The sequence below is a fragment of the Ovis canadensis genome, chromosome 11 (genome assembly GCF_042477335.2).
Source record: "Ovis canadensis isolate MfBH-ARS-UI-01 breed Bighorn chromosome 11, ARS-UI_OviCan_v2, whole genome shotgun sequence".
Taxonomy (NCBI): Eukaryota; Metazoa; Chordata; class Mammalia; order Artiodactyla; family Bovidae; genus Ovis; species Ovis canadensis.
In genome coordinates this window covers 33099908-33122504 of record NC_091255.1, presented here as the reverse complement: position 1 = coordinate 33122504, position 22597 = coordinate 33099908, and the positions used below count along the sequence as shown (strand labels likewise).

General features: G+C 57.1%; 1 protein-coding gene across 5 annotated transcripts in view; it reads left to right on the top strand.

Annotated features, from left to right (window-relative positions):
- The window catches only part of ATP2A3 (ATPase sarcoplasmic/endoplasmic reticulum Ca2+ transporting 3), a 39930-nt gene extending 19632 nt beyond the window's left edge, over window positions 1-20298 (top strand). For 3 of the 5 annotated variants that reach the window (XM_069542769.1, XM_069542772.1, XM_069542771.1), the window contains 15 exons: window positions 1350-1814; window positions 2633-2721; window positions 2894-2996; window positions 4067-4198; window positions 4599-4724; window positions 6159-6377; window positions 6544-6879; window positions 8453-8673; window positions 9604-9806; window positions 10384-10469; window positions 14790-14923; window positions 15308-15425; window positions 15943-16060; window positions 16329-16430; window positions 18908-20298. In XM_069542769.1, the coding sequence (XP_069398870.1) occupies window positions 1350-1814; window positions 2633-2721; window positions 2894-2996; window positions 4067-4198; window positions 4599-4724; window positions 6159-6377; window positions 6544-6879; window positions 8453-8673; window positions 9604-9806; window positions 10384-10469; window positions 14790-14923; window positions 15308-15425; window positions 15943-16060; window positions 16329-16430; window positions 18908-18927 (2472 nt within the window). In that variant the 3' untranslated portion in view covers window positions 18928-20298. The remainder of the gene's footprint in view (window positions 1-1349; window positions 1815-2632; window positions 2722-2893; window positions 2997-4066; window positions 4199-4598; window positions 4725-6158; window positions 6378-6543; window positions 6880-8452; window positions 8674-9603; window positions 9807-10383; window positions 10470-14789; window positions 14924-15307; window positions 15426-15942; window positions 16061-16328; window positions 16431-18907) is intronic. The other 2 variants (XM_069542768.1, XM_069542767.1) reach the window with 2 other exon arrangements.
- The last annotated feature ends 2299 nt before the right edge of the window (window positions 20299-22597 follow it).

The following is a 22597-nucleotide window of genomic DNA, read 5'->3' as shown; positions in this document are numbered from 1 at the left end:
AGAATGGTGGAGGATGTCAGGAACCATGTGTTTCTCAGATAAGAAAACTGATCCCTAAGACAAGGCACCAGGGAGAGTGTCTGCTCAGGGAGAGTGATGGGGTTCAGCTCTGGGGGAAGGGATCAGCCCCTATGGCCCCAGAGAGACCTAAACAGTGATGCTCATGGTCTGCCTAGTGACAGCCTGAAGCCAAGCACAGAGGCCACAAAGAGTGGTCAAGCCAATTGGCAGTGGCCCTGGGTGCTAAGTTATAAAGTGTCCCCAGAAGTGAACAGAAAGGGAGAAAGTGATATTCACCTGCAGCTCTGCTTGAGGGGAGCGCCTCGCCAAGGTGACCGGAAGCCTTGGATAAGCTGCTTTGGGTGGGGAGGGGACACCAAGGGGCATGCTCAGGCATCAGCAGCCGTCACAAGAAACTTCTAAGGAGGGCGCTCTGGCTAACTGCAGGTCATTTCCCTGGCAGTGCACGCGTATTTAGTCGGTCAGTCATGTCCAACTCTTTGCGACCCCCTGGACTGTAGCCCGCCAGGCTCTTCTGTCCATGGGATTTCCCAGGCAAGAATACTGAAATGGGGTGCCATTTCCTCTTCCAGGGGATCTGTCTCATCCAGGAGTCAAACCTGGATCTTCTGCATTGCAACCAGATTCTTTACCACTAGTCCCACCTGGGAAGCCCTTCCTTAGCAGAGGGGCCTGTATGTGGGGGCAGGAGCTGCATGGCTCAGGGCAGAAGAGATACTGAAGCTGCCAGCACCCACCTCTCCAGCCTTGGCACGGGGCGCCCATCTGAAGGGGATGAGTTATGAGCCTCCCCTTAACAGCTGTTTCTCTCGGCTCTACTGGACCATTTTACAGGAGAGGACACGGAGGCTCATGCTGGCCAGCCCTTGCATCAGGGCTTGGGGAATCTTACTGGGGCCTTGGGAATGGATGTACTTAAGCTCGGATTTTCTCAATTCTTCAGTAAATGCTGTTTAAAACTGTTTACCTGAGATCACAGCAGCACCCCTCTGTGGCTGTTTTGGTTGTGTATGATCCTCATTTTAATGGGTTGGTGCTGTGCTGTGCTGTCAGTATCAGCTGTTGCTGCCTCTGTGCCAGACCCTATGCTGGCACTGGGAATGTGGCACCAAACCAAGTCCCTGCCTTCACAGAGCTGACACTGTCAAGGCGATGACAGTCATAACTCGAGACTACATAGCTGCGTCTGTCTGGGAGCCTAAGTGACATGGAGAAAGAGAAAGCCAAGGAGCGGGAAGCGAGCCCTAACCCCAGCCTGAAGGGGTCAGGGGTCCTGGTTCCCTGCTGAGGTGCCAACCAGCCCCTTTGCTTATCCCTCCCTCGGCCAGGGCACCAACATTGCATCGGGCAAGGCGGTGGGTGTGGCAGTGGCCACAGGCCTGCACACTGAGCTGGGTAAGATCCGCAGTCAGATGGCTGCCGTGGAGCCAGAGCGGACACCCTTGCAGCAGAAGCTGGACGAGTTTGGGCAGCAGCTGTCTCGCGCCATCTCTGTGATCTGCATGGCCGTGTGGGTCATTAACATCGGTCACTTTGCCGATCCCGCCCATGGCGGTTCCTGGCTTCGAGGTGCTGTCTACTACTTCAAGATCGCTGTGGCCCTGGCTGTGGCTGCCATCCCCGAGGGCCTCCCGGCTGTCATCACTACTTGCCTAGCACTGGGCACGCGGCGCATGGCCCGCAAGAACGCCATTGTGAGGAGTCTGCCCTCTGTGGAGACCCTGGGCTGCACCTCGGTCATCTGCTCGGACAAGACGGGCACGCTCACCACCAATCAGATGTCGGTCTGCCGGGTGAGTGGCTGCAGCCAGCTTGGGTGTTGCTGTGTGCAGCTCGGCAGGCTGGGCTACCTCTCTGGGCCACTGCCCGACTCCAGAGATGGAGGAGAGAATATGTGTGCTGTCCCATGGTGGGAAGCAGAGCACTAAGTGAGGTGGAGAAAACCAGTCCCATGGTTTTCCTGGGGCAGAGCAGCAAAGCCTGGCTGGACATGCATCATTTGGACATGTGGGGTCCTGGCAGGCCTCGCAGGCCATCTGTGAACCTCAGTTTCCTCATCTGAAGTTTGGGTGTGCAAAGCCTGCCAGGTGACCATAAAGGAAATAGGGGAGGGTCAAGTACAGCCTGAGCATCTGAGCCAAGCCAGGCCTGGACCCAGGTTTTAATCCTGCTCCACTGTGACACTCTGTGGTCAGTGCCTGTCACCCGATACACCAGCTCCAGTGACCTGGGAAGGGCCCAGGCAGGAATTATTCACTCCTTGGCACTCGATCCCAGATCCTGGGCTGCTGCCCACGTGCTCCAGGGAGTCTGGCTGAGACTCCAGCAGGTCTCTGGGGTAGAGGAGTGGGTGGGGTGATGCTGAAGGCTGTGGGTTTCCCATTCTCCCAGGCCCCCTCTCCCACCCCTGCTCCCGTAAAGCCCTGGAAACCCACGCCCTGTGTCTGAGACCTTATTCCCCGACAGAAGTGCACCACAGGCTGCCACAGGGGTGGGGGCACCAGCTTGCGTGACCTGCTAGAATCCCTAGTAGGACTTCATTTGAACAGTCCTACTAGGGATTCTGAAACAAGGGTTTGAAAAACACATGAACACACCCTGTGCCCCCCAGATGTTCGTGGTAGCCGAGGCCGGAGCGGGTACCTGCCGTTTGCACGAGTTCACCATCTCGGGCACCACGTATGCCCCGGAGGGCGAAGTGTGAGTGCTCGGGCGAAGGGGCACAGGCGGGCGGGTTTACGGGTGGGCGGGGCTACGTAGGACAACTGTTGAGAGTTGTCATTGGCGAGGCCTCCTGGGGGTGCAGCCAAGATACTGGGCATCGCCCAGGGCCGGGGCCAAGAACCCAGTTCTGACCGCTCTGGCTCCACAGGCGTCAGGGAGAGCGGCGAGTGCGCTGCGGGCAGTTTGATGGGCTGGTGGAGCTGGCGACCATCTGTGCCCTGTGCAATGATTCAGCACTGGACTACAACGAGGTGGGCCCCTACCCACTTTCAGTGACTTCCCTAGTATCCAGGCGCTCAGAACAGACCTTTCTCCCAGAGTATCCAAGCTCCCAGGATTGGAAATCCCTGCCCCTTGGGAGTGCCACACCCCAGGAGCACTGCCATCCCCGTCCACTCCACACTGCCCCTCCTTCTTCCTCAGTTTGGCTTTAGAACCTTGCTCTGGGGCTCTTGGGCTGTGGGGGACTGTAATGTAAAAGGTAGAAAGGGCAGGGATGCCTGGGAGAAGAGGTTTAGGGGACAATCACTAGGAAGTGTTTAAAGCAAAAGGCACAGCCCAGAAACAGCCCACAGGCCGCTATAACCTGATGTGATCTAGGCAGTGAACTCTTCCTTGTGGCTCTTCCTTGTGGCTGGAGCAGGAGGATGGTGCACATGGGAGGCTCTTTGCCCCTGAGTGGGGGCGCTTGGCCAGACCAAGTGAGTCTGATGCCCAGCTGAGGGCAGCAGACAGACAGCAAAGGGTGTAGAGCAGGGGAGTGATATGGTCAGATCGGCATTCGCAGATCACCTAGGTCTCAGTGTGGAGGACAGAACAGACTGGGCAAGACCAGGGCCAGGGAGCCCTGTGTGGCCATCGGGGCCCGAGAAGTGTCCGCTGAGTCCTGGCTGGGGCTTCAGGAAGAGGGGAGTAAGCATGGGTTGGAGAGAGTTTGGAGCCAAAATCCTGGGACTTGGTGACCGGTTAGGTGAAAGAGGGAGGAGCTCAGGTAGCCTCTAGCTGCCATTCTGGCTGGGACAGTCACTGGAGTTTCAGATACAGAGAGATGGAGGTAGGCTGAGGGCCGGGAGGGGATCAAGTCCAACAGGCAGCAACTGCATGAGTGGGCGTGGAGCTCAAGAGGGAGGTGGCAGTGACCTGGGGGGGCACTGGCTGTTGTGAGCCCATGAAGAGTGGTGGGGGCAGGGGCATAGGAGGCCTCAGGGAGAGAAGAGGGAGGAAAGCAGCAGCGCCTGGGAGCTCCAGGGGTCAGGGAGTGAGTGGGAGGTGGGACCGGGCGCCGCCCCGACCCTCACTCCCTGTACCTGGGCCCCCCTAGACCAAGGGTGTGTATGAGAAGGTGGGAGAGGCCACGGAGACGGCCCTGACGTGCCTGGTGGAGAAGATGAATGTTTTTGACACGGACCTGCAGGCTCTCTCCCAGGTGGAGCGAGCTGGCGCCTGCAACGCGGTGAGCAGCATGGGGGGCTTGACCACAGTCTGTGTGGCTGGGGCTTCTGGGGCATCGGGAGAAGGGAGAGAGGGGAAGGAAGTCCTGGGAGGCTTCTGGGAGGAGAAAGGACCTCAGATGCCTACCTAGTAAGACTGGTCTAGGGAGAAAAGAGAGGAACAGCTGAGTGTGGGCAAGGACTTGGAGTCAGAAATTACCCAGCCTCGTCAGGAAATGGCAACTTTGGGGCATTTCTGGGGCTGGAGAGGGAGATGGAGGCCTTGAATGTCGGGGTTAGAGGAGAATATATTCACCACCGTGTAGGGAGCAAGAGGCTCTTCACAGGGTCGAGCAGCTGGCGAGGAAGCAGCCGGGATCGCTGGCCCTGCCCCTCACGCCTTGACCTGCCTGGGCCCCGCAGGTCATCAAGCAGCTGATGCAGAAGGAATTCACCCTGGAGTTCTCCCGAGACCGGAAGTCCATGTCAGTGTACTGCTCGCCCACCCGCCCTGGCCCGGCATCCCAGGGCAGCAAAATGTTTGTGAAGGTGGGCCTGCCCGACCAGCCTGGGGCCTCTGCACACCTAGAGTCCCCAGGGGCCTGCTCTCCAGTCCTCTGACGAGCCAGAGCCTGCAGCCGTGGGACACTGGGGGAGGTGGGAGACCCTTGGCAAAGGGATGCTTCCAGAGTGAGGGTGGTCAGCCTGCCACGGGGAACTGGGAGGGGGACCCGGTGTTGGGCAGGTAAAACCCGGGCCAGATGCTGAGGCCTGCCCCTCCCTGTGGTCCCAGGTCTGATCTGAGAGGCACGGCCTTGCCGTATGACCTCGGGGCCACCGTGCTCCCACGTGGGCCTTGGGTCCCCGTCTGAATAGCGGGTCAGGCTAGACTGTCTCAGGAGCCCTTTTGCTTCTGATGGGGACTGTTGAAGTGGTTGGTGTCCACACTTGGTGCTTTGTGTCTTGGAAACAGTCCTAAGGAGCAAAGGAAACAGCTCCATCCAGACTCTCGTCCGTAGTCCTTCCTGTCACTGATTTTGAATCTGAAGTAGGAGTCAGATTAAAGCAAAATCTTTAAAATCTGCTTTAAAACCTGCAGTGGGGGGTTTTAACCTGTTTTAAAACAAAAAGCTTCTGTATTGGGAGTTTGGGCTTCTTAAAATACCTAGTGTTTGACCATATGTGTACACATATATATGTATATTCACACACGTGCGTGTGTATATATATTGTATGTATGTATGTATGTATGTATGTATATGTATCAAGGGACTTACCTGACATTCCAGTGGTTGAGACTCCGCATTTTCACTGCAGGAGGTTCAGGTTCCATCCCTGGTCGAGGAGCTAGGATCCCGCATGCCCTGTGGCTCGGCCACAGAAAACAAACAAAGCCCCCCTAGTGTTTGGGATACCTTTTGGGGAGAGGGAGGAGGCACTGGTGGAGGATTCAGAGGTTCTTTCCAGGCCTGGGACGAGGTCCAGTGAGAAGCCTGGCATCCCACGACCACCCTCCAGAGCCACATCCCCCACACCCTCAGCTGGGCCCTGTTTCTGGTCCCCCAGCAGGGCTCAGTCCACTTCCCGATGCAGAGCACCCTACAAAATTGGAATCGTGGAAGCACCAGCCTGGCAGGGCAGCGGAGTCTGCAGGAGGGTGCCATTCCCACCCTGTCCCACAAAATGCTGCGTCAGGCCTTCTCAGCTGCAGGCTAATTGCCGGGGTGGGGGGATGTCCTGCTGGGGGCTTCACACTGCATCACCCTATGTCAGCCCCCCGTACCCTCTGGGCTCTCTCACAGTAGGGCCCACTTGGTTCCTGCACCAACCTTCTTAAAGATGGATTCTGTTGCGACCCTTATTGTGTGTCCCCTTGGGTGACCTAACTTACCCGAGATCTAGGCCTCAACTCACAGCTAAGCAGGAGGGAGGGGAGGGGTCCCGACTGACCGAGTTGTCTCCTCCCCTGTCCCACTCCTGCAGGGGGCTCCTGAGAGTGTGATTGAGCGCTGCAGCTCAGTCCGTGTGGGGAGCCGCACGGTACCCCTGGACACAACCTCCAGGGAGCAGATCCTGGCCAAGGTCAAGGATTGGGGCTCAGGTTTGGACACGCTGCGCTGCTTGGCACTGGCCACCCGGGACAAGCCCCCGAGGAAGGAGGACATGCAGCTGGATGACTGCAGCAAGTTTGTGCAGTACGAGGTGGGTGCTGGGACCCCAAGGCTGTGTGTCCACCTGTAATATGAGGTGGGTGTGCAGTAGGAGGTGGGTGTTGGGGCCCTGGGCCCGTGTGTCCGCCTGTAGCGCTGGGCAGGTGGCAGGTTGAGGATGAGTCCAGGCCCCGCTGGCATCTGCCCCCTCCCTACAGACGGACCTGACCTTCGTGGGCTGCGTGGGCATGCTGGACCCTCCGAGGCCCGAGGTGGCTGCCTGCATCGCACGCTGCCACCGGGCAGGCATCCGTGTGGTCATGATCACAGGGGACAACAAAGGCACGGCCGTGGCCATCTGCCGCCGGCTTGGCATCTTCGAGGACACGGAGGACGTGGCGGGCAAGGCCTACACAGGCCGCGAATTCGATGACCTCAGCCCCGAGCAGCAGCGCCATGCCTGCCGCACGGCCCGCTGCTTCGCCCGGGTGGAGCCCGCCCACAAGTCCCGCATTGTGGAAAACCTGCAGTCCTTTAATGAGATCACCGCCATGGTGAGGCCACAAGCTGGGAGCCTGGGGGGAGGTGGCGGCCTGGGGTATGGTGGGAAGCACTAACCACAGGGCTTAGAAAGAACAACTGGCCAACCCCTGCCTCTGCTTCATTCTTATTTTTCCCAACATCTTATTTCAAAAAATTTCAAGCACAAAGAGAAATTGAAATGATTTTTATAGTGAATGCAATCTAGAGTCTAGAAATAGCATAGATATATTTGCTTTATCACATACCTGTCCATCTACCCACTTTTAACCCATCTTTCTTAATGCATTTCAGACTCAGCTGTAGACATCAGTGCACTTTGCCCTCACACAGGAGAGGGAACTTTACCGTCAACCCATGAGGTTCCTTTACACACCTTCTCCATCAGGCCACAGCTCGCAATCTCTGCTCTGATTTTTTTTTTTTTCTTTTGGCATCATGGATTATTTTGCCTCTCTTGGATTTTCACATGAGTGGGATCATACAGCATTTGCTGTTTGTGTCTGGCTTTTTTCCTTTGAGGTTTATCCGTGTTGTTGAGGGATTCAGCACCATCATTTTTTGCGTATTGTTCAGTGGCATTGCACCGCATAATACCAGTCTCTTCATCCCTTCCCCTCTGGATGAACACTTGGTTTGGTCTCAGTTTTTGCTCTGTCTCATTCTTGATTGCTGACCTCTTCATCAACACTGATCTTATTCTTAACCTCGATCTCACTCCCTGCTCTTGACCTCAGTTTATAATCTTGACCTCCAGCCTATCCCAGTCCTTTACGTTGACCTGATAGTGAGCTGGGCACCAACCTTGACTTGACCACAACTGTAAACTTGTTCTTGGCCCTAATTTTTGACCTTCACACTGATTTGGTCCCTGACCTCAACCTTAAACACCTTAAACTGATCCTTTACTCAATTCAACCTTGATACGGGTTCCAGTCTTCACCTGGACCCTGATCTGATCCCTGACATTGACTGCCCCCCAACAGTCTATTACTTTATGCTGACCTCAACTTTGATCTGGCCTTCAATCTTGACCTTGACATCAACTCTAACTTCTACCATGACATCATTCCTGATAGGGTCCATAGCCTGGACTTGATCTCTCCCTTAATCTAATTTTTTTATCATGAACATGAGTCCATTCTTGACCTTGTCTTTCACCTTGGGCTCCAACCTTCCCCTTAACTACAACCCCTAACTGACCCTTGACCTGGGCCATGACCTTCACCTCATTCCTGACTTGATCTTAACTTTGTCCTTAACCTAAGTCTCATTTTCTACCCCACATCCCACCTTGATTTCATCCTTGCCCTCAATGTTGACTTACCTTCTTCCCGTCCTCACCTCACCATCTTCTCTGACCTTCAACTTGATCTTCTTCTCAATTTTGTCCTTGTCTGCACTCCCTGCCCTGTCCTTAGCCTCAGCCCCAGATCAATTTCTAGGCTCATGACCTCACCGTTGGTTCCATTCAGCTGTCTGCTTCCTCGGGGACAAGCCCTAACCTTGGTGACAGGCTGAGGGAGGGGAGTCAGGCAGGTGCCAGGGAAGTTCCTCAGGTGTGAAACCCCCTAACCTGGCCCTCAGACAGGAGACGGGGTGAACGATGCCCCAGCCCTGAAGAAAGCAGAGATCGGCATTGCCATGGGCTCTGGCACAGCCGTGGCCAAGTCAGCGGCGGAGATGGTACTCTCAGACGACAACTTTGCCTCCATCGTGGCTGCGGTAGAGGAGGGCCGGGCCATCTACAGCAACATGAAGCAATTCATCCGGTACCTCATCTCCTCCAACGTCGGCGAGGTTGTCTGGTGAGGCCCTGTGTTCCGTCCTCCCAGCCCTCTGGACCAGCTGTGGATCCCCAGGACAGGGAGAATGCCTGGTTCTGGGATGGGGCTGCAGGGATGATGAGACCCATGTCCTTCCCTGGAAGACTGGGACCTTCCAGAGTCTCACCTCAGGGTGGGCAGGAACGGGGACACCCCATCATTCTCCAGAACCCCTGATGTACCTTAGTCCCCAGGGTGGTGCTGGAGAAATCCCCTGGCATCCCTCCAGCCATGACCTTCTTCCCACTTTCAGAGTCCTGCGAGATGGGAGAACTCACCTCACCTTTGGGCAGTAATATGTTCATGTGTGTGCACATAGGGTGTGTGCCTGAGTGAGAGGCGTGTGTACACGTGTGCATGTGACTTCCTGTTCATCTTTGGGCATGAGTACAAGCACCGAGGATTTGTGCTCGCATGTAATCGCGTACACACTTAGGTTCACGTGTGAGTGACGCCTGTGGCGAATGGCAAGTGCACGTTTGCCTGGCCGTATAAGAATTCTGCATCCGTGCACGTCAGGGCAAGCGTGTAGATGTTTGCTTGTGTTTTGTGGGATTGTGTGTCCTGCACTAGGTTTTTTGCACACACCTGTGAACAAATGTGTATCTGCTCAGGTGTGCACTGTCCACATGTGTGTGTCTGTGTGTGTCCTAAAGAGAACTTGTTTCCTGTCCTCAATTGGAGAGGCCTAAAGGGCGGGTCTATCCAGGCCCCAGAGCTGGGACTGGGGGTTCAGGGGTGTCCCAGTGTGACCAGAGTGTATGCACCCACTTCTCACTCGTGCACACACATCAGAACTAGCAAAATGGGGCAGGGCTGCTGCAGAGACAGTGGGGGCGCTCCCGGGCCTGGGTGTGAGTAGCCCCTGAACCTTCCATTTGCTGGGGCTCAAGCCCACGACTCTGGTTCCAGCATCTTCCTCACAGCAATTCTGGGCCTGCCGGAAGCCCTGATCCCTGTGCAGCTGCTCTGGGTGAACCTGGTGACAGATGGCCTGCCTGCCACAGCCCTGGGCTTCAACCCACCAGACCTGGACATTATGGAGAAGCGACCCCGAAACCCTCGAGAGGCCCTCATCAGTGGCTGGCTCTTCTTCCGATATCTGGCTATTGGAGGTGAGTGGGGCCCCAGCTTTCACAGGGGTTCCTGGAGTTTCCTAAGACCCTTGTATCAGTTATACTTACAAACTCCTGACCAATATGACTCAGCCGGGCTTATGTCAAGAGAAGCTATATGTGGACTCCTGTAACTAAGAAGACGAGGTGTGCTTCAGGCACGTTTGGATCCAGCCCTCAGATTGTCATTGTCATGTTTTAGCTCGGCCTGAGCTTCATTCTTAATCGGGTGCCCCTTGGGATGGCAGGATGGCTGCCAAAGCTCCAGCCCTCAGACTTGCCCCATTACAATCCCAAATAAAGCAGAAGAAAGAGTCTTATCCTAGGACTCCTGTAGAAGCAGGATGAAGTTCTCAGGCCTGTTCTCCACCCATGTTGTGTCTCTGCCTATCTCCTCGCCAATCACTGTGGCCAGGGATGGAGCAGATGCTGACTGCCCCTCAGGGCCACTGCTGACCCTGAGGGAGGTGCTGCATGCGAAAGGGAGAGCGACTCAGCAAATTATGGGGAAAGGGAAGCAGATGCCAGAAAACCACAGGCGTCCCCTATAGCCAGCTTCTTCCTGCCCTCCCCGCAGTGTACGTCGGCCTGGCCACAGTGGCTGCTGCCACCTGGTGGTTCCTGTATGATGCCGAGGGACCGCAGGTCACCTTCTACCAGCTGGTAAGCAAGGGATGGCCAGGAAGCCCACTGAGGTCGTCTGAGAGGTAGAACTCACAGCCCATGTTGTTGTTGGAGTTCCGGAATAGAGGGCATCCAGAACCCCACAGGTGGCCAGTGGCTGCTCCTCCCCACCCCTGCACACCTGTAGACACCCACCACTTAAGGAAACAAGCTCGGAAGCCGCCAGAAGCCTAGAGACAGGAGCACAGCCCCCGAGCCAGAGAAGATGCTGCTCGCTCCCCCTGTCATTCAGTTACAGAGGGCCTCAGGGCTTCACTGCCCAGAAGCCTTACCTTTATTGGGAAACTTCCCAAACAATTGAGGGCTCAGTGATCGGAGCACCTAAATGGTGGAACTTTTGGCAGAGGGTCAGACTGAAGTGATCAATAGTGGAGGGAAGGAATCTGCCAGGCTTTTATAGCCAACCTGTCTCTTGGGGAAAGAAACCATTGACCTCTTGAAGTCCCCTGGCCGGCAGGCGCACACCACAGGCCTGGCTTAGTTCACCCAGCTCTGGAAGCAAGCAAGGAGACGCCACCTCCATCCTGACCTCAACTGCTGTCTGTCCATCTGTCCCTCTGTCTGAGCAGCTAACGCATCTCCTTTGCTTGAAAGAACCGTTGCAGCAATTCTGGCCAGGCCAGTGGTGGGTTTCTGGTTTAAAGGAGAGAGCTGCCTGGATGTAGACTTGCCTTCTGCTGGTGTGCTTGCCTTTCTATTTTCTGGTAGACAGAAGAGCTCAAGAGAGGGACCCCGACTTCCTGTCCCCGTCTTGGGTGTGTCAGGGAAACGCAGTCTTCCCCACTGCCGGGGGCAGTGTGAGGGCTCTTTCCCGGGTTCACAGCTAGGTGGAGGCAGCTGGGGGTGCTTTCTTTCTCCCACGAGCCCTCAAGCACATGGGGCTCCCCTCCTGGCTGCAGTGCAGAGCCTGGGCCCAGACCCCTATCCCAAAGGCTGGTGGCCCCCAGCCCTCGGCGGATGGATCAGACACCTGCCCCTGCAGCTCCTGTGGGGGCAGCAGGTGGAGAGTGGGGGTGTGCTGACCGTCCTGCTACAGCCTTCCTCCTGTCCCATCACTATCACCATCCTTTGGGCTATGAACCCCAAATCCCCAGGGACCTCCCCCCATGTCAACCTTCTGAGCAGTCCCATACAGCCAGCTGCATACCTCCTATGGGATATCCCATGGTCCCAGTGCTCTCACCAAGTCCGAAGTCAAAATCAGTTGCCTTTTTGCAAACAGTTCCCTCTTCTTCCATGTGCATCTCAGTTCCACCTTCTCCCTGGCCACCACGCCAGACCCCTGGAGTCCTGCTAGACACACATCCTACACCCACCACCAGTCCATCCTCAGTCCCCCTGGGGCCGCCTTCCCAACTGTCCTGGGGTCATTCCATTTCTCATTTATCCACTTGGGCGAAAAGCAGCTGTTAGGCACTGACTGTGCCAGGCACAAACTGCTAGAGCAATGGCGGTGACTGAAATGGCAGAGTATCTGCAGAGAGTGTCCCGTCTGGTGGGGGAGAGAGCCAGGGAAATGGGCGGTCACACTGTACAGTGAGCCATGCTTCCGCAGAGAAAAGGCAGGAGGCTGTGGAACTCAGAGGTGGTCAAGACTTAGACCTAAAGTAGAACTCTCAGCTGCAGGTGTTGGAATTTCAGGAGAGGTGCCCGGAGCCCCGCTAGCATTCCTGGAGGAATGCTGAATAAAGTCAGGAGAGTAGATCCTGGATCCCGGCTGCCCAGGTTCACACCCTGGTTCTATCACACACGAGCTGTGTGATTTGGAACAGGCTACTTAACCTCTCTGTTCACTTCTCCACCCATATAAACTGGGTAATAGACCCTGCCTCATGGGGCTATCAAGTGCCTAAACCAACACTTGGCACGTGGCAAGAGCTATGTAAATGTTAATGAAACCCAGAGGGAGGCTCCCAGGTGAAGGCGAATGGGAAATAGCCAGGGAGGCCAAGGGAAGGAGTAGGGAGAACAGTAGCTTCACCCAAAGAAACAGGCCTGCCACCCCCAGGGGAGGGGTGCTCACGATGAAGCTGTGAGGCAGAAGTTCCAGCCCCTGAGCCCCTTCTAGCAAACAGTGCAGGAGGCCGCACTGCAGCCCACCACCCAGGCGCAGTGCAGGTGCTCTCTGCTGAAACCCAGAAGGCCGGAGCTGGGCAGGGTGTTTCTGTTTTTGTATGGCTGTGATGGGGCTTTGTTGGTGTGCGTGGGCTTTCCCTCGTTGCAGTGAGCAGGGGTTACTCTTCATTGCGATGCATGGGCTTCTCATTGTCTTGGCTTCTCCTTTTGCAGAGCACAGGCTCTAGGGCACGTGGAATTCAGTGGTGCAGGACTTAGTTGCTCTGTGGCAGTTGGAATCTTCCAGGGATCGAACCTGTGTCCCCTGCATTGGCAGGCAGATTCTTACCCACTGTGCCAGCAGGGAAGTCCCGGGATGTTAACCTATTGAAACACCTCCACGTGATCCTATGCTCGTTGTCTTCCCTGTGCACGGGCATAGGGATGCAACCACACATGTGCCCAAATGGGAGGTGTGTGCATGGCATTTGCACGTACACGTTTGAGGAAGGTCCTTACTGCTAAGATCTGGAGGTGAGGCCTGACGGTGGTGACACAACTCGAAAGAACATTTGTCCTCTTGGTCAGCTGGGTGGTTTCAAAGTTTAGGACATTTTCTCTGCCCTCTGATCAGTGCCAAATAAAACTGTGCACTTGTCCCAAATACTGGAGCTCAGTTTTTTTTGGAGAAATTTCCTCTCCATCTCTTTGTCAAGAGAGAAGTCTAGCCAAGCCATAGTCTTTTATCATTTTGCATCGTGCATGAGAGAGGAAAGAACCAGCAGTCCCTTCAGGCTGACGGAGTCGCTGTACCCACGTTTATGCCATGTGGGGAATGAGGGGTGGATTTCCTGGGCAGGAGGTCAGGCTGCCAATGCTTTTACAGATTTCTCTTTGAGGCTTATTTTCGCAGCATGTGGCCCTCATTTCTAAACTTTAATCTTAAAAGGATCACTGTTTCAGAGGAGATTCCAGGGGCCAGATGCTGGAGAACAGAGCTGTGTAATGGTTGTGAATGTCCCTGTCGATCCCCGTGGTGCGGAAGAGAATGAGACGGAAATTCTCACGAGTGGCCTCAGTTCAGCATCTTGTTACAGCGGCTTCTGAGAGCAAGGTTCAGGGGCAGGAAGAATACTCCCCTGGGGCCACAGGGGCAAGCGCCACCTCCCTTACTGAGTCCTGAGAGCTCCTTGTTCATTGTGGAGAAGCTGTGTAGCAAGCCTGCACCTGACCGTGCATGTGTTAGGCCTTGTCGTGAGCGAAGGGCAGGTCTGGTAGAGCTCGATTTCAGTGGCAGAAATCAAGAGAGGTGTGAATGGAATCTTATTTAATAATCATGACTGGGGCCCCAGTGGCCTCATCTTCTGGGCTTTCAAGGCGGCACTTGTGGTCAAGAACCTGCCTGCCAGTGCAGGAGACCTGAGACTTGCGTTTGATCCCCGGGTCAGGAAGATCCCCTGGAGGAGGGCATGGCAACCCACTCCAGTATCCTTGCCTGGAGAATCCCAAGGACAGAGGAGCCTGGCTCCTACAGTCCATAGGGTCACGTTGCAAAGAGTTGGACATGACTGAATCGACTTAGCACGCACACTCACAGCCTCATCTTCTACCAGCCAAAGGTGAATTCTATTCAAGTATAATTTTGCTGATCGATTTTCACATGCATTTACTTGTTTGGCGTTAGTCACTCAGTCATGTCTGGCTCTTTGCGACCCCATGGACTGTAGCCTGCCAGGCTCCTCTGTCCATGGGATTTTCCAGGCAAGAATACTGGAGTAGGTTGTCATTTCCTTCTCCAGGGGATCTTCCCAACCCAGGAATGGAACCCAGGTCTCCTGCATTGCAGGCAGATTCTTTACTCTCTCAGCCACCCAGGAAGCCCAGCTCATTTGGTGGCTTCATTTAATCACTGCCTCCCCCAACCCCTGCACCTCTGATACTCAGGCCCTCACCCCCTGATTCCAGGGCCCCCTGCCGTCCTCCCCAGCCTCATACCAGCTGCTCTTCCCTTTGCTCAGCACAACCCCACCGCAGAACATCTTGCCCTTCCCCCTGGCACAGTGCAGCCCCTCTGTCCCCATCCTGGGTGAGCGAGCACCCCTCCCTGGGCCCTCTCCACAGCAGCACTGGCTGTACGGTGTCCTCAGATGTAAGCTGAGGGTGAGGGGGGCGGTGAGGCTTCCCATGCCCTGGTCCCGCCACTCTTCTTTCTGCCTGCACCCCATCTCACCTGGGTGCCCCCAGAGGAACTTCCTGAAGTGCTCCGAGGACAACCCGCTCTTTGCTGGCATTGACTGCGAGGTCTTTGAATCACGCTTCCCCACGACCATGGCCTTGTCTGTGCTGGTGACCATTGAGATGTGCAATGCCCTGAACAGGTGGGCTGGCAGGGGGGCCTGAAACGGGGGCTGGGATGGGGGCTGAGGGTCAGAAGGGTCCAGAGGAGGGTTCTGAGATCCAGTGGGGGCTAGAATTGGGATCCGGGCAATCAAGGGAGACATGGTTGAGGTCTGAGGAAATAGAAGCACCAGGATTAGGTCTGAGGGTCAGAGAAAGGGGGTCCGAGCCCCAGGACTGGCCCCTGGGGGCAAGAGCCACACACCCCTCCTGGCTGCATTCCCAGAAGTGATCCAGATCTTAAAGGAGGATGCTCAAACTCAGACCAGCTCCTCCCTGCACCTCACTTGGGTGATGGGTGGGGAACCAGAGTGGGTCCTGCCCGCATCCTGGCTTGAGGTGAGTGCCCCGTGTGCCCTCCACAGCGTGTCGGAGAACCAGTCACTGCTGCGGATGCCGCCCTGGCTGAACCCCTGGCTGCTGGCGGCCGTGGCCATGTCTATGGCCCTGCACTTCCTCATTCTGCTTGTGCCGCCCCTGCCTGTGAGTTGCTGCCCAGCGCTGCTCCCCTCCTGCGGCTCCTGGGGTCACAGGGCCCTAATTCCCCTCTGAGGCTGGGCCTTTCTGGGGCCTCTTTGTGAAACTGCCTGGTGGCTGTGATGGGGGAGAGGTTGATGGTGCTCCATGACCTCATGGAGCTGGACCCTGGTCAGCCAGATGTGTCCCCCACTTCAGGACATCCCCCCAGACTTGGGGAACAGAACAGGAGAAAAAAATAGAAGAAAAAAGAGGTCCCCCAAGGCTGGGGCAGGAGGAAAGACTATGCCCTTTGCCAGTGCAGCATCCCTCCACTTCCCACCGGGACAGGACTTGGTCCTGCGGGGAGGGCGGGGGAGGACGCCAGGGGCAGAGGGGACTGAGGAGACACAGATCTGGAGGTGGGACGGGGGCACGTCTTAGACCTGCTTGTGAGGAGTCCCCGGTAGCCAGGGGTGTGTGAAGCGGTGGGTGTGGGGGGCTCTGGGCACTCCTTCCTTTAACTAAGACGCCCCCATCTCAGCTCATCTTCCAAGTGACCCCACTGAATGGGCGCCAGTGGGTGGCGGTGCTCCAGATGTCTCTGCCTGTCATCCTTCTCGACGAGGCTCTCAAGTACCTGTCCCGGAAGCACGTGGATGGTGAGTGGAGGCCCCAGACCATCCCTACCTGCTCGCCTCCAGCCCGCCTCCCTGCCTGCCTCTGCCCCCAGTCTGCAGTGGGTGTTGGCAGGGTCTTGCACTGTAGGGGCCGGGCCCCTGGGCTCACTGGGCGGCTGACGGGAGCACCGCTCAGGGCTGGGCCACCTCGCTCTCCTCGCTCACTGCCAGCCCTGCCCAGCCCGGCCTGCTGTGTCCTCCTCTGGGTCTTCCCCTCTGACTTCTCTGAGCTGAGCCTGTCGCAATGTAGGCACTCTCAGGACAGCCTCCCAGACACAGACTGGGCAGCCGCTGACTGCCTCCTTTGGGACCCCAGACCACACTGGCTCGGCCTCATTGGCACCACCTTGTGGTGGGTGAAAGGGGCATTTTCTGAGTTCCCATCTCTGGGTCTGCCTTACCTTGGGAATGGAGGGCAAAAGGGCAGGGTGGGGGGCGGTGTGCGGAGGGGTGGGCTGGGGCATGCTGTCCATCTCTACCCGCCTCTGCCAGGGGCTCAAAAAGCAGGGAGCTCTGAACCTCCCAGGGCAGGGAGGTGGGATCGTTCTCACTCTCTGAACTGCCCAGAGAGGGAGGAAGCAGGGGTGAGAAACTCCCTCTTCCTGGGACTTTGAGCCAAGGTGTTGGGTCTGTGGCCAGGCTGCTGACCCACATTAGGCCCAGAGATGACCCAGTCCTGTGCTGGAGCAGCTGGGTGGGTCCTTAAGGGCCACCTCTGGCAGGAATGTACCCCAGGCCAAGGAGGGGATGCCTGGGGTGGGGGTGGGGGGCTATAAATAGATCATGTGTCTGGCATTCCACAGGGGCCAAGGCAATCAATCAGCCCCCATCTCCCATGCTGGCCAGCCCTCCTGGGTACTGCAAATATTTTGTCTTATTCAAAAGGCCAAAACAAGTCAGCCTCCACTCTCTGGAGAAGCTGGCCCACCCCAGGTGTGTCCACAGGGTGACCAGACATGGTGGAGGAAAAGGAGGGCTCAGCCAAAGGCGGAAAGTGGAGCTGGTGCGAGTGGGAGCCAAAGCAAGGCTCCAGCCCACGGGTGCGGGGAGGGGAGCTGGACACAGCATTGTGCCTGCTGCCGGGTTCTTTCTGCCCCCCCACCGAACACTTGAGAGTCCCATGGACCGAGGGGCCTGGCGGGCTATAGTCCATAGGGTCGCAAAGAGTCGGGCACGACTGAGCACGCTGGACGCTCCAGGGGAGGTGAAGGAGGAGCCGGCTCTGTCATCTGAAATTCTATCTTCGGGACCCCCAACTCTGGCTGGAGCGCGGAGTCGGGGGGTGGTCCACCCAGAAGGCTTGACCTTGGCCACACTTGCTCACCTCCACAGTCGTGCCTCCTGGGGGTACGGGCAGCTTAGACAGCTTCATGTCTTCAAGACTTTCTTTGGCCAAGAGATTCCGCACATTTTCTCGAGAAAACTCCCAAGTGAGGATATTTCTCAGCCAAGGGGAGAAGCCTCTGTTCCAGTGCTGGTTGCTGGATGATGGAGGATTTGGCCGGGTTGGGGAAAGGAGCGGGCCCCTAGCAGGATGGGACAGGGGAGGGAGCATCCTTGCCAGGCTGGGGACAAGGTAGGGTTTGAGCAGAGGTTTGAAAGGGGAGGATTGAACTTGGCAGAGAAGGAGCTGGGCTCTTTAGTGGGGCTGGGGCGCAGGGTGCAGGGGCGAGGCGAGAATGGGCCCGGGGCCTCGGTTACCAAGGTGAGGACCCTGGACATTGTCCTCAGGGAAGTGGAAGCCACAGAAGGGCGGAGGCATAGGGAGAACTGGGATCCCCATGGAGGGCCGATGGCGTGCGAGGCTAGAGGTAGGGAGGCTGCTGGGGCCTGTAGAGCTGGTCTGGGAGGGGAGACACTGAGGCCTAGGGTGAGCTGGTCCCAGGCAATGCCTCCACCTCCACCAATAACCTGAGATGTTGACTGTGGTCCTGGTGAGGCTTGGCTTGTGAGTGTGATGCTCAGCTGTCAGGAGTGGTGTGGGGCCTGCAGGCTGGGCATCTATGCCCACATCAAAGAGATGGGGTGGAGTGTGCCTGCTGGCAGCCCAGACAGCTCTGCCCCAAGGGCCGCAGTCCCTTGGGTCTCCTAAAGGCATCCAGGGCAGGGGTGAGACGAGAGACCCTGTTATGTTCCCAAGCCAGCCTGATGGCCTTTTAGGGAAGTTTTGCAGAGGACTGATGCTCGTGACTTCCCCATGATTTATGAGGAGTGTGCCCTGCAGAGGACTGTGGGTGCTGGGTCAGCCCCGGGGGGTTGAGGGGTGTCCCCTTGCCCCATCTCCTGGCTGTGCCCAGGTGTGGCTGAGTATCTGTCAGGCGGAGGCCTGTGGGCCTTGCTGAGGGGGGCAGGAGGCCTGGAGAGATTGAGTATGGACCGATCTGGGAGGGCTCAAGATGCGAGGTGGGCCTGGGGTTTATTCTGATGGCAGTTAGGGAGCCATGGAAGGGAGTGGCGGGCTGAGTCTGCAGCATGATGCTAGGGGCAGGAGGGTGTTGGTGAGAAGCCTTGAGGCAGCAGAGGACAAGAGATGGGTGAGGCGTCAGGGTGGCCTTGGTTCCCGGACCTCCTCCTGGTGGGTGGTGGTTCACCAAACTAGAAACCAAGAGAAGATACATCGGATGCTCTGGGGGTGTTGATGGAATACGTGGGGTGACGGAAGCCCCGGGATATCTAGAGGGATGGAGCAGGGCTGGGGGCCGACTGAGAGATGCTGTGGCAGAGTGGGGCTCTCCCTGGAGAAAACGAGGCTGGAAGGGGCCTGAGGGAGCCAGCCTGGATGTGCGCTCCCGCACTTACGTCTTCACACGCTCTCGGGTTTTCTTCCAGAAGACAAGGGCCAGAAGTGAGTGCGGGGAGCAGAGTGGAGTCTCCAGCATGTACCTCAGAGTGACGGTTGCCCAAGCGTTGTTCGCCTCCGCCGCTCCCACCCCCCACCCGCCTGCACACTCGCCTGCTTGCTCACTGGGCTCACCACCAGGCCTGGCCTGGGGTCTCCGTCCCCACTCCCGCCTGCCTGGGGGCTCTGTGATTCAGGTCTCCGGGCTCTAGTCCAGGATCTGCAGCCTGCGAGGGGCCTGCCCAGAGGCTGGAGCTGGCCCAGAGCCCTCCTCCCTGGATCCACAAGCACGCACACTCACACTCTGAGCGCTTCCCCTGCTTTGAGGCGGGGCATGCCCTTAGCGACCCGCGGGCGTGTCTACACTGATGGAGTTCTGGGAACCACTCTGATCTCACTCTTAGTGAGTGCCTGGTCTGGGGCCTGGTTGGCCCCAGGGTGAAGAGGGGACATCCGGACCCAGCCTTGCACAGCGAGGACAGACAGCCCCCTCCATTCCACTCCGCTTCCTTGGAATCGACTCACGAGGGCTTGAGCCTGTTTCTGTTTATCCATGCAGGGAGTTGAAGACTTACAGAGAGGGACACAGGAGTGGGGGAGGGGGGCTGAGCAGGGATCCCCCTTTCCTGGGAAATGGCCAGCCTACCCGCCTCAGCTGCAGACTCAGGGTTCTCTGTTCCAAGCAAACGAAACATGCCATCTCTGCGTTGCCTGCCCTGCCAAGCAGAGGATGGAGTTGCCTTCTGTGCTCCTGCCGCCTGAGACCTGAGACCTCCTTGGGGTCGCTGAACACTGCCCTGCCACCCAGCCCAGGGCTCAGCCATCCCCACCTCTGCATGGCCGGGTGACCCTTGGCCTTAGTCTCTGCCCCTGCCGCCCGCACACCCATGAGCCAGAAGGGTGTCTGTCACTAAGAATGGCGAGTTATCAAGGGCACATTCCCTCCCTCTGTCCTTGCTGGAGGGACCCGTGAGCACCTGGATCACCTCTGTGGAGGGAAGAGAGCGTTCGAGGGACACATGTTTCTCTGCACTCATCTCTTGCCCCTCCGGCAAAGACTAGCTCAGCACAGAAGCTGTGAGCAATGACTGCGTCCTTGCCCCTCCTCGAGAGAGTACAGAGTGATTCTTTTATATGTAAATCAAGATCCACGTCCCATCCTGGTCCCTGGAATCAGAAGCCCCTTCAGCCTGCCTTGCAGAGGGATGGGCTCAACATTCAGCGGCCCCTCCCCCTAGCCTTTGCCCTCCCTTCTCTTGAAAGTGAGAGAACCCAGAGTCTCCATGTCTTTGTAGGGGAGGAAGGCTGAGAGGAGGGGCAGGGGCCTGTACCCACCTGCTGACCTGCAGTCTGGTAGAAAAATAAAGGTCGAATGTCTGGGGCCGTGAGGGTCATTATTGTGTTTGCTGGGGAGCGGGCCCCCCTCTGCCCACTCCATGCTTCCTTTGGGGGCTCCCACCCCTTCGTCCCCCTCCCCCAGGATCCATGAGCAAGATCTGGGGCTCCCATGCCCCCAGCCAGAGATGATCTCGTCAGATGAGAGGCAGGGGAGACCCTGACTTCTGGAGTCAAGTCTCTGACATGACTGCCTTCTCCGCAGGTGCACTGTGCTTGACAGTTTGTGCACGTGATCAAAGGCCTTTACACGTGATTCATGGGGAAACAAGGCTGGGAGGGGTCCATGGGAAGCAGGGCTGGGCCTGGAGCCTGAATATCAGGGGTCCCGTGTTCCCTGCAGAGGGGACCCCAGCCCTGGCTGTTCCATGGGTCCTGTCTCTCCCCCAGGTGCCATCCATCTCTGGTCCTTACCAGCCCCACTCGAATGCATCCCCCCAGGGCTTCCTGAGGTGCACACTGTCCAGGGGCCTCATGAGGCTGCTTGTCATGAACTCCTGACTCGCCCAGACGGCCCTGCCCTCTGGGACCAGGGACTCTGGGAAGGGAAGAGCCAGGGTCCCCTGCCTCCCTCGTTTTCCCTTCTGAAGGGAGGACTCACTGCCCTGGGAAGGGGCCTGGGCCCTGCCCACAGGGCCAGAGGTGGGGCCAGCTCCGTAACCAGTGGGCCTCAGTGCAGAGTGAAAACGTGGAGCCTCTTGTTCGAAGATTAGGAATTTCTCTTCCTTTTTTTGATGTGGAGCGTATCTAAAGTCTTTGTTGAGTTTGCCCCATCATTGCTTCTGTTTTGCATGTTTTGGTTTTCTGGCCCTGAGGCATGTGGACCTTAGCTCCCTGACCAGGGATCAAACCCACACCTTGCTCGTTGGAAGGTGAAGTCTTAACCACTGGACTGCCAGGGAGGTCTCAAAGAATTTCTTAGCAGTGGCTGCAGAGCAATAAGCCACACATGCAGGTCTCCTCTGAGCAAGAGGGCCCCGTGCAAGGCACAGATGGGGCATCCAGGAAGCTGGCCATGACCAGAGCAGGCTGTAGCCGCCCTTAGGAGCTGCCAGGTTTAATTTGGGGGACAGGGTTTGGCATACAGCTTACCGCAGGACCTGGGAATGAAAAGGAGGTTTCCCCCTTGTACAAGGTCCATCTCAGAACACAGCCTTTACACACACCTCATCTCGGGCGTCCTCAACCAGCTCCACGAGATGGGCCAGGCATGGCTCACTCTGGCTTGATCATCTGACTGGCCCTCATCTTGACAGACAGGCAGTGAGTGGCCCTATGATGGGCCTGGGGGTCTGCTCAGGACACAGGCGAGCTCCAGGGCTCCTGGCAGCCTCTGGGGCGCGTGCCCAAGCCTGCATTGCCTCCGCCCCTGCCCCTCAGGCCTGCCCAAGTCCAGCCTTGTCCAGCACACGGCATGGAGCCTGATGGGCCGAGACAGGGCGGCCAAGGTAAACAGAGGCTTCCTACCTCACGGGCGCGGGCCCGGGAGGGAATTCCGGGGAAAGCCCCGGCACACTTCATTCTGGATCAGGGACGGCAGCCACCAAAATGCCGTGGCCTTCCTGCTGCTCCCTCCAGAGGCCAGGATTTTGTGCTTCTGTGCCCCCCCACTACACCCCACATCTGGGAGGGAGGCCCACTGGGGCTGCGTTGGGAGAAGTGGAAGAGCAAACACAGAAAATGAAGACGTGTCCACACAAAGACCTGAACCCAAGGGTCCACAGCAGCTGTATTCTCTGTGGCCCCAAACTAAAACAACCCAGACGTCCATCGACGGGGGAAGGATAAACAAACTGTGGTGTGTCCATACAGTCGAACGGCAACACCACCCCCCCACCAGCAATAAAAATCAGTGCATCCATCTATGCAACAGAATGCATGACGCTGAAAACCCTGGTGCTGAGGAAAAGAAATCAGAACCAAAAAGGAGCCCATACTGAGCGATTCCAGCTCTGTGAAATTCCAGAAAAGGCAAAACAAATCTAGTAACAGAGCAACAGAGCCCGGCTGGGAGCCGGAGAAGATTGACAGCAAAGGGGCAGGAGGAAGGTTCGTGAGTGATGGATTGGGGTGGGGGTGGGGGGGCATTGCAGGCATTTATCAAGATTCATCAAACTGTGTAACTAAAATGGCTATGTGTGATTGCATGTAAGGTAGCTCAGATGGTAAAGAATCCACCTGCAATGTAGGAGACCTGGTTTCCATCCCTGGGTTGGGAAGATCCCCTGGAGGAGGGCATGGCAATCCCCTCCAGTATTCTTGCCTGGAAAATCCTATGGACAGAG